Below are 11,849 nucleotides of genomic sequence, written 5' to 3'. Positions count from 1 at the left end.
CTCTGCAACCGATTGTGCTTCATGTAAATTCAAACGTCGAGCGCAGGAGCCGCCGGGATTCAGTCGGTGAGTTGATGCGTCAAAGGAAAAATGAGGATGGATGTGTAAAACAGAGGAAGTCAAAAGTACAGGCTGATACTTCATTTAACACGAGTTTTATGGTTAAAAAAAGAATAAAAGTCAAGACGAGCTGTAACGGTCTAAAATGTAACGGTCTAAAATGTGCTCCGTCCTTAAAGGGTCAATGTTCAGATCTTGATTTACAGAAACAAAAGTGAAATAAAAACACAGGATCATGTAGAGGGTTAATACGAACATTTAAGACCAGAATGAGTCTGAAGCAGCAGAGACAGAGAGGACAGAGGGGACAGAGAGAGGACAGAGAGAGGACAGAGGGGACAGAGAGAGGACAGAGGGGACAGAGAGAGGACAGAGGGGACAGAGAGAGGACAGAGAGAGGACAGAGAGAGGACAGAGAGAGGACAGAGGGGACAGAGAGAGGACAGAGGGGACAGAGAGAGGACAGAGAGAGGACAGAGAGGACAGAGAGAGGACAGAGAGAGGACAGAGAGAGGACAGAGAGAGGACAGAGAGAGGACAGAGGGGACAGAGAGAGGACAGAGAGAGGACAGAGAGAGGACAGAGGGGACAGAGAGAGGACAGAGAGAGGACAGAGAGAGGACAGAGAGAGGACAGAGGGGACAGAGAGAGGACAGAGGGGACAGAGAGAGGACAGAGAGAGGACAGAGGGGACAGAGAGAGGACAGAGGGGACAGAGAGAGGACAGAGAGAGGACAGAGAGAGGACAGAGGGGACAGAGAGAGGACAGAGAGAGGACAGAGAGAGGACAGAGGGGACAGAGAGAGGACAGAGGGGACAGAGAGAGGACTGGACAAAGAGTGGATGGAGCTGAAGTCGCCCATGGTCACTTCCTGTTTGTAGCGCGGCGTTAGCATGTTAGCTCTGTCTGTGGTTCCCGTCCAGATGAAGTACTCAGCAGGTACTTGAGTAGTTTCAGATCTACTGCATAAATACATTTAAAATGAATTTAAATGTATTTCTCTACATTTTACCACTAAAGTGATTATTTTTTAGTTCTGTACAGATTTGGCTCTTGAGCGCGAGGAAACACTATTTGAATTTTACTTCCACATCATCAGCTCATTCCTCCAAGTACACGAGAAGAGCCACAGACCTGAGCCACAGGAGCCACAGACCTGAGCAGAGGACACATGTGCTCGTACTTCCTGGTTCTAGTCCTGACCCGAGCAGCAGTGTCTGGATGTTCTGGATGTTCTGGATGTTCTGGATGTTCTGGATGTTCTGGATGTTCTGGATGTTCTGTTCTGTCGTTTGTAGAGTCCAGTGATCAGGACGTTACAGTCGTCTAATCTACTGGACACAAATGCAGGATAAGTCTCTCTCTGGTTTGGACAGTTTACCTTTGATTTTTGATGTTTTTAGATGTAAAAAGCTGCAGATGTTACTGATTTGATGTGTCTGTTAAAGTTCTTCATTACTTTTAGATTTCTGTCCTGATTTGAAGGTTTTAGAGACACTGGAGGTGACGCTGACATGTTCTTTTTGTTTGATTAATAAAGTGTTGGTCAAAGAAGGCGCCGTTAAAGACTCACACGTCTCAAAACAGATTTATTGTCTGGAAAAGTCATATTATGGCTCATCTTTATTTATTTTTTAGGATTTCCGCAATAAAAAATATCTGTACAATTCAAATTAAATCCAAATGACTAAAGCGTTTCCAGTGGAGGCTCTGGTCTGCGTGAGCCTCGTTCTCCGGAGATACTCCAGCAGACGGGGGCCGATCCTGTACGTCCCTTTAGGATCATAATGAGCCGAGGCGTAAATCTCCTCTATCCTTTTGTTGTTATGATTATATTTAACCAACACTCTGTCCATGTTGCTTTTAGGGTCCTTCGGGTCGTAGTATTTCCGAACGTCGTACGGTAAATTCTCTGCGTTTGGATAGTGTAAGTTTCCCAGAGTGAAATACGTGAACTGTGTTTTGTCTGTGATCGGAGGTAGAAGTGACCCGTGGTTTTCAAACTCGTGAAAGCCGTATTCTCGCTCGTCGGGGCGGCACAGCGCTCGCATGTTGTTGTCCAGGCAGGTCCGGGCGTACCATCTGAGCAGGGGGAGTCCGTGTCGGGGCGGCGGTCGACCAAAGCCGCTGTCCCAAAGAGCCCCGGGACTGTCCAGGGTCTTTATCGTGGAAGACGTCACAGTCACAAAGAGAGCAAAACAAAACAGACCGAAGACCACGGCGCTGGCAGCCATTTTGAAGGTTCTGTAGAGACAAAAACACAACGTAAAGCCCTACTGAGTAACATTTGAGTCTGAAAAAAGACATGTGTTTTGATTTATTGTATTGTGATTTTAAGTCTTTCTTATTCTGAAAACACTTTGAATTGTGTTTTACACAAATGTTAGTGGACTACTCTCTACACAGACCTGACTCGTAACTTTGGCACTCCCTTTGTTTGTCTCCATGGAGATGAGGTTTGGATTTAAGTTTTTTATCTCCATGGAGACGAGCGGGTGTCATTCCCTTGACTCGAAATGCAGCCAATCCAAACATTCAAAACAACGTAAATCCTTTTGTTTTAGTTTATTTTTGGCAGCTCAGACTTTTTTTTACTCCTGATTTATCCTGAACATGAAACTGATTTTTATATTTTAGACTTTAGATCCAGATGATTCTCAGAAAGACAAAGACTCGATGTGTTTAGAGGGAAACTACCACACAAACCCACACACTGTCAGTGAGCTCCTCTCTTCACAGACCTGACTCGTAACTTTGGCAAGCCCTTTGTTTGTCTCCATGGAGACGTCATTTATATTTAAGTTATTATCTCCAGAGAGAATATGAGACAATCCAAACATTCAAATTCAAAACAAAGAAAAACTGATTTGGTTTTTGGTACCTGGTTTAGTCCTGGTTTAGACCCAGTTTAGTCCTGGTTTAGACCTGGTTTAGTCCTGGTTTAGACCCGGTTTAGTCCCGGTTTAGACCCGATTTAGACAAACACTCTATGGGCTCGTCTCCTCACAGACCTGACTCATAACTTTGGCAAGCTCTTTGTTTGTCTCCATGGAGATTTGAGTTTAGATTTAAGTTTTCTATCTCCATGGAGATGAGCAGGTGTCATTCCCTCCACCAGAAAAGTGACGCAGTGAGCTTTAAACGAGCAGAACATCAGAAAATCCAAACATTCAAACTGAGGCACAAAAGTGAATCTGGAACCGTCTGATTCTGAAACATTCACATTTTATCATGAAACAGAAACACAGAGGCGATTCTTACCTTCAAGTTCAGGTGGAGGTCGGAGGTGGCGCAGGTCGGAGGTGGAGGTCGGAGGTGGAGGTTGGAGGTGGAGGTTGGAGGAGGTGGTGCAGGTCGGAGGTGGCGCAGGTCGGAGGTGGCGCAGGTTGGAGGTGGTGCAGGTCGGAGGTGGAGGTCGGAGGTGGTGGAGCTGAAGCCTCCTCTGAAACCTCAGGCTCTTTACTCAGAGCCTCGTTTCTCTAAAAGAGGAAGCTCTGAGGCTTTGTGTTTTATTTGGTCATGAAAATCCTGAAAACGGCAACGATAAAACCACAATGAAGAAGTAAAGACACAGTGTGGAACTTTCTACAGGCGACACCTGCACCATTCACTGGAAATAGAAACTTAAAACCAAACTGTGGAACATTCTCCATCGACATACACATGTTTTATGCCATACTGTGGAACATTATAGCCAAAGGAACAACATCACCATGGAAACAAATAGGAGTCAGGTTTGTGGAGATGCGAGCCTGCTCACAGAAAGGACACAGGGTTTGTGTTATTCAAACCCAGCTCAAAAAAACAAAAAACAAAACATTTATTTTAGTTCATTTTTTAGCTAAAAAGTTACGTAGTGTGGCTTTAATCTACAGGGCCTTAAATTAAAATGTGTCGAGATCATGACAAACAAACCCAACAAGTCCAAGTCCTCTGGGTTAGACCTGGTTTAGTCCTGGTTTAGTCCTGGTTTAGACCTGGTTTAGTCCTGGTTTAGTCCTGGTTTAGTCCTGGTTTAGACCTGGTTTAGTCCTGGTTTAGTCCTGGTTTAGTCCTGGTTTAGTCCTGGTTTAGTCCTGGTTTAGACCTGGTTTAGACCTGGTTTAGTCCTGGTTTAGTCCTGGTTTAGACCTGGTTTAGACCTGGTTTAGTCCTGGTTTAGACCTGGTTTAGCAGATTTAAGTCTCAAACTGCTGCAGTAGAATCTAAACTCTAAATTGAGATGTTTGGCCGATGTGGGCGTGTCCAGGACTCCTCCCCCTGTGCGGCGTGTACTCGAGCGAGCGTTAGAGCCTTGGCGGGGGTCACACTTGACTCCTCCCCCTGTGCGGCGTGTACTCGAGCGAGCGTTAGAGCCTTGGCGGGGGTCACACTGGGCGTATCTTTCCTGGACTGGCACTAAGCTCTGAGGATAATCTGACACTGAGCTGAAGTGAGTTAATACTGCGCCTCGTCACACGGAGCTGAAGATACACGACACACACACACTGCAGTTACACAACACACTCTGGAGACGATTCTGATCAGAACACGTCCTGATACTCGATACCGATACTCAAAAATGAAACACAACAATAAACAGGATTAAATGAAGCAAAAATATCTCATTTACAATTGAAAAATGGACTTTTTGAACCATGTTTTACTGTTTCCTCATCAAATCCACACCAGGACACACAGGAGGGACACGACCCGGGACACACAGGAGGGACACGACCCGGGACGCACAGGAGGGACACGACCCGGGACGCACAGGAGGGACACGACCCGGGACGCACAGGAGGGACACGACCCGGGACACACAGGAGGGACACGACCCGGGACACACAGGAGGGACATGTCTCTGGGCTGGGAACGCCTTGGGGTCCCGTCCCGTGAAAGTGACATCAGAGAAGCTGCAGTCGCTGATAAATGTGTTTTTGTGTAAATGTGTAAGGGCCTGTCCCGGTGACTGGGGCCACTGCATTAAACATCTGTGTTTAAACTGAATTCGCTGCTTCCTCTGAGTGAAGCTTCTGCTCCGTCAGCACAGACACAGACCAGAGAAGAAAACGTCTGAAATAACACATTTTCTACAAAACCACTGAAACAGAAGTGGCATTTCCCAGTTTGTTCTGTGTTTGAGTCGAGTCTGGAGTCACAGGTGTCAGAGGAACCGAGACTGAAGAGGAGAAAACTTCCCCCGTCGTTCATAACCACAACACGTGACCAAAATTATATAAAAATATATTTTAAAAAAACAAAACTTTTGATTCATCCCCACACAAACACCTGGAACATGAAACAGTTTGTGTGTTTTTGTTTCATGAGGACCTCTAGTGGTCATAACGTGACATGTTCACACTCATGTTTCATGTTATATAAGTGTACGTAGCTAACCTGCTAACGCCGCGTTACAAACAGGAAGTGACCATGAGCGCACCTCCGGGAGCGACCTCGGGGAAAGAAGGACCTGATTTGTCTGTTATTAATGTTCATATTTACAGACACAAAAGTGAAATAAAAACCCCAGGATCATGTCGAGGGTTAATACGAACATTTAAGACCAAAATGAAGCAGCAGGTACAAAAATAGAAAGTGAATTGGAGCCAGAGGCGATGGAACAGGAAATGCGCCCGTGATCACTTCCTGTTTGTAACCTGCGGCGGCGTTAGCAGGTTAGCTACGTCCATCTATACGCTCCAACTATTGTAGCACAAACTGTTGTAGTTCCAGATAAATCAGTTATTTCGGGTCAGATTGTGTTAAGACAAAACTCAGATTAAAGTCTAACGGAGCCTCAGACAGAGCTGTGCCTACAGTTAGCATCACGCCCTAAAGGAATGTTGAGGACATCAGGTGTAAAATATGAATATTATTTAAAACCGATGAGGAGCAGATTGTGGCTATAACACGGTGAGCTCTTATGTCTCTTACCTGGAAAACCGTGGCTAGCAGGTTAGCAGGTTAGCAGGTTAGCAGGTTAGCTACGTCCACCTGCATGCTCCAACTTCTGTGCATAAAAGACAGAAGCAGTTAGCGTGACAGGCTCCTCAATCTGTGAACCGTAATTGTGAACGCCGATCCTATTTCCTGTGATGTACCTGCTCATGTACACGCCCCCGCGAGTGCTGCCCCCCGTCTGTCTGGATGATTAGCTGCGCATTATCTCAGTAATTTATGTATGAGGGCGCCTCTCCTGACCCCGGCCGCTCAGAACAGATGGATGTGCCTGTCTCATTTATTAGAAAGCAATGTCCCCTCCACATCACGACGCGCCGCCTCAGACGAACGCAGCAGTGGACTCTGGGAGATAAATAAACCCGTAATGAGACGAGTAACTGGAGAGAGGAGGGCTCAGGTAATAAGTGAAGCTCCTAAAGTGGCTCCATTTGGGCTCTGTGTTTGGACCATAATGAAAAATCACATTTCAATTTGAGTTTTATTTCTGATCTAACGCGCTTTTGTGTCGGAGGCAGCGGTGAAAACAGCGGACGAGTGATGTTCTGGGAGAGAACTTCAGCGGAAATGATTCGCAAAAGAAGGTTGTTGTTAACTGGACAAAGTTTTATGCCGTAAAATACATTTGGTTTTTGAAAATCTGAGTCGGTGGAGTCGGAAATGACCATGATAGCTGTTAGCCGTTAGCCGTGTGTGGTTCTATGGTTCTGACTGATCTGGGGAGGGTCTTTAGGCTGTGCCACATTTTTATTGCCATAAAATCAGTTCAGTTCAAAGAGTCGCTCAAAACATCGTCTCTGTTTTTATTTGAAGAGGTGAGTCGCAAAAACAGAGACAAAACAGAGATCTCCATTTTGAAAAACTGCTTTTATTTAGTTGTTTTTTTAGCATCTTCTGTAGTTATTAGCAAAAGTGTCCCAGATAATTCGAGTCAATAATCAGATATTTCATCACATTGAATAACTTAAACCTGTTTCTACTCTACGATCATATCAGGTCTCTTTCCCCACGACACTTAAATCCACTGAAAACATCTATGAAAGACGCCTCATACCTGATAAAAACCCATTTGTCACCGTCACATTCTGAAAAAGCAAAGAATATTGAACTTTAACAACACGGTCAACCTTAAAAGATCTGGATTCATCAGGTCCAATCTCCCTCAAACACCATCGCTACAGGAGGACACAAATATAAAGACGATTTACCAACAACGACCACACGAGCCACGACCAGAGGTGACCTATGACCCCCACAGACGGACCTTTGGTCAGATGGTCTCTGTCCGAGGTCTGACCTGTGGAATCGTCTCTGAGAGAAAGTCCCGTTGGTTTAAAGCTCAAAACAGCCTCATCTACAGAGACAATGTGATTTGAACCACAGACACATATTTAACACGTTTGGGCAAAATATGAAGGCGGTGAGTTTAAAATGTAAAAAATGTGTCTGTGCAATGAATGAAATGTGCAGTTTTTATTTTGACCCCCCTGTGACCCCAGCATTTAGGATGGAAATTAACCTTTGGCTATAATAAGTGTGTTTATGTTTATGTCTGTTCATTAACACACCGTCCCAAATAATAATAATAATAATAATAATAATAATAATGATAATGATAATGATAATAATGATGATAATAATAATAATAATAATAATGATAATGATAATAATGATGATAATAATAATAATGATATTATTAATAATAATAATAATAATAATAATAATAATGATAATAATAATAATGATATTATTAATAATAATAATAATAATAATAATAATAATGATAATGATAATGATAATAATGATGATAATAATAATAATGATATTATTAATAATAATAATAATAATAATAATAATGATAATGATAATAATGATGATAATAATAATAATGATATTATTAATAATAATAATAATAATAATAATAATAATGATAATGATAATAATGATGATAATAATAATAATGATATTATTAATAATAATAATAATAATAATAATGATAATGATAATGATAATAATGATGATAATAATAATAATGATATTATTATTAATAATAATAATAATAATAATAATAATAATGATAATGATAATAATGATGATAATAATAATAATGATATTATTAATAATAATAATAATAATAATCACTCACACACCAGTGCACACACACACACACACTGGGGGGGGGGTTAAGTGTGTTGCTCAAGGACACAGTGACATCATTCATCTGTGGAGCTGGACTTGCACCGCTGACCTGTGGCTCAGTGGACAAATGCTCTACCGACTGAGCCGCCGTAGTTTACAGTGGGTTTTATCTGAGGGGATGGGGCTGTTTTGTGATGCAGTAAAATACATTTGTTTTTTGAAAATGTGACTCAGAGTAAAAGTACAAGCCTCCGAGGACTTTTTCAAACGGCTCTTATCTGTTTTGGAAATGAACTGTTGATTTGTTTTCCTGACAGACGCCAGTGTGACGTGAATGTGAACTCATTTTATCTACAACCCAGAGACGGAGATTTGATTAAACTGTTCAAACTGAAAGTGTGTCTGCTTTTCCAGATGAAAATAAAACTTTACAATAAAACTAAAGGTGATTATTCTGATGCAGGACATGTTTGTGCTCAGAGCTCTGTGGCTCCTCGGCTCCTTGTGTCGGCTCACTTTAAATCAGTGTAAAAATGTATAAAATTAAAAAGAAAACATGTTTGTGAAACGGCTCTGGTCCTGAGGCTCGGGTCAGATCTGCCCCAGAGAATCAGCTCCAGGAAACACAACCACTTTTATATTTTACTAAACTAAAACTTATCTCTGAACAAACTCTTTTTATCTGAACTTTACTGAGACTCATCACTTCCTCTGGTGACCAAACGTTTATCTGATCGTTTCACTTTTTTTGACAAGTTCAAAAGTTCAAAACATCTTAAGACACAGAGAAGACGATCACTTTTCTCTTTATGCAAAATTTTCAGGTCAAATATTTAAATCCATCCATTTTCTTCTTTTTACAGCAGCATCACTCCCGGACTTCCCTCACCCCAGACACTTCCTCCAGCTGCTCTTGTCCATGTGGAGGAGCAGCAGCTCTACTCCGAGCTCCTCCCCCTCTCTGCAGAGGAAACTCATTTAAACACTTGACCACAGAAAAGCCTCCGTCTGGGACATTTTTGCTCTTGTCGTTTATTTAATTGAATCTTTAAAGTTCAGATTATTAGATTTTTGTGTTTGGACGAGGACAGAGTCTCGTCTCTTTGACTTTTTCTTGTGTTCGGCTCATGTGGAGTTCAGAGAGAGGTTTTCACACAACGGCACACGGCACATGCACACAACACATGACACACAACAGACGACACACAACACATGACACACAACACATGACACACAACAGACGACACACAACAGACGACACACAACACACAGCACATGATGTAACTGAGCCTCTGCTGTAAACACAGAGCTGTGAGAGAAAATAATAAAATAAATAAATAAATAATAAAAATAACTTAAAGCTTTAATCCATGTTCTAATGTTTCCTCCTCACAAACACTGGAGTTGTGTTTTGTTTCATTCACATGTTTGACTAAGATTTTATTATTAGTCTGTAACATCTACAAAGCCCTCCCCCCTCTCCCTCTCCTCCCCTGGCCCCTCCCCTGGCCCCTCCCCTGGCCCCTCCCCTGGCCCCTCCCCCCTCTCCTCCCCTGGCCCCTCCTCTGCCCCCCCCCCCACCTCTCCTCCCCTGGCCCCTCCCCCTCCCCTGGCCCCTCCCCTGGCCCCTCCCCTGGCCCCTCCCCCTCCCCTGGCCCCTCCCCTGTCTCTCTCTTCTTCTGTCAGGACAAAGCTGACACACTCTCAGGTCGCAGTGACACAGACAGCCCCTAGTGGTGACATGTGAGAACACAGGCCCGACAGTTTAGTGATGGATCGTAGATTTAATGCCATAATGTGGATCATTCTAGACAGGGCATCACCATGGAGATAAGCAGGAGGTGAACCCCACAGTGCATCTTTAAACACAAACAGAGCAGAGCTGATCGTTTTAACTCCGTGTTTATAGAACCACAGATTTAATTGTTTCTCTGATTTTAGCCCAAACCCTCCATCAGACAGAGCTGTGCCTCCTGTTTGAATCCAGATAAACGTGTGACCCTGAATGGAGCAGGGTCCATCCACGTCTGTGTCGTTTAACGCTCCATCATCACAGTTTGACCCGAGCACGAGCGAAGACGACGAAATCCACCTGAAGAAGAAAAGAACGAGGAGAAACAGCGGAGGACGAGAGCTCTGCAGGTGCAATAAACCTCAGAACCTCCCGATAAGACGCCGCGCTGTTCATCACGACCGACACGACCAGCACGGTTAGTTTAAAAAGCAACACTGGGAAACATTTACGGTTTGGGAAAATCTGAGCCCTGTGACCTGACGGAGGTCCACAGATTGACAGGTGGGTTAGCCAATCAGGGACACGCACGAGGCGGCCACGTTAAACCAAACATGGCGTCTCACCAGAAACAAGAAAGTAAAAAAAAACATCACGGGACATTTAAAAACATCGCACCAAAATGACGACGCGACGCTGCCGAATCCTACGAGTATCAACGAGTAAGAAAATACAACTGGAGAAGGAAGAGCGGACGTCACAGCGGAGGTGAAATGGAGTAAATCGACAAAATGGCGTCTTGAAAATTGTGGATTAAAGATTAAACTCAAACGTGAATCAGTCCAAATAAAACTTCAGACGAGAAGAAACGACTGAACAGTTTGAACACGACTGATTTAAAGACGATGATCAAAACCTGGTACATTCTGAGGTTAGAGCATGGAACTCTTTCTGCCTTTCTTTTTTCTTTCTTTCTTTCTTTTTTCCTCCTTTCTTTGTATAACTCCAGGTCTTTTCTCCTCGTCCTCGTGCTCCTCCTTCGCTCCATATCAGCAGCGTTGGTCTGTTCCGTCTTCGCTCTCACAAAACACAATATGTTTAGAACTGATAAAGCTGAAAAATAAGAATATGGAAATGTCTTTGGAAACAATGAAAAAACATCACAAACTTCCTCCTGACCAAAAAAAGAACAGAAATGTTTGGACTTTTAATGTGAGAATGAATCAGGATCAACCAGGTCTGAGCGATGCACATGTGGCACTTAAAACACGCTTAAAACACGCTTAAAACATGTTTAAAACACGCTTAAAACACACTTAAAACATGCTTAAAACATTTGAAACACGTTTTAAACACATTTAAAACACATTTAAAACACATTTAAAACATGCCTAAAACTTGCTGCTCCTGATCGAGATCCTGTCTCAGATTTTGGGATTCATCAGTGATGGGACTTTCGGCTCCTTTGATCTGAGTCTTTTGAATCTGTTCAAACGTTTGGCTCTTTTCTCTTTATTCATACGACAGGAGCCAAAGTGAGACTCATTTTACACAAACTAATGTCAGAGAGAAACTTAAGGATTAAATGTGTTTAAAATGGTTCAGGCTGAGAGTGAGTTTATCTTTTGAAATGATTAAATTCTAAATAAAACGCGACAAAAATAATAATTTAAAAACTTCTGCTCTGATTCTTGTGTCGGTTCAGCATGAATCTGTAAAGATGCATAAAAATAGAGAAAAAGATTTGGTTCTTTTAAAAAATGAGATTCAGATCTGGTTCGTATAAAGGAACCGTTCAAAATTCAAAGGATCTACTGTTTGGCCCAAACCAGGTCTAAACCGGGTCAAAACTGGGTCAAAACTGGGTCAAAACTGGGTCAAAACCGGGTCTAACTCAGAACTGAACCAGTTATAAAATAATAAGGTTGAACTTTGAGCTAAACTCGTCTTTTGAGTCAAACGTTCAGCGGCTCAAAC

General features: G+C 42.8%; 1 protein-coding gene across 1 annotated transcript; it reads right to left on the bottom strand.

Moving 5' to 3' along the window:
• Positions 1–1,678: 1,678 nt before the first annotated feature.
• Positions 1,679–3,395, bottom strand: si:ch211-198c19.1 (uncharacterized protein LOC100151013 homolog). The gene is made up of 2 exons (XM_055227704.1): positions 3,323–3,395; positions 1,679–2,305 (listed from the first exon to the last, which is right to left on the bottom strand). The coding sequence occupies exon 2, from the start codon at positions 2,293–2,295 to the stop codon at positions 1,735–1,737; it is 561 nt and encodes a 186-aa protein (XP_055083679.1). The 5' UTR covers positions 2,296–2,305; positions 3,323–3,395; the 3' UTR covers positions 1,679–1,734.
• Positions 3,396–11,849: the final 8,454 nt, after the last annotated feature.

This window comes from Periophthalmus magnuspinnatus, chromosome 16 (assembly GCF_009829125.3).
Source record: "Periophthalmus magnuspinnatus isolate fPerMag1 chromosome 16, fPerMag1.2.pri, whole genome shotgun sequence".
NCBI lineage: Eukaryota > Metazoa > Chordata > Actinopteri > Gobiiformes > Gobiidae > Periophthalmus > Periophthalmus magnuspinnatus.
The sequence above is the reverse complement of the archived record's forward strand: the minus strand, read 5'-3'. Positions and strand labels throughout refer to the sequence as shown.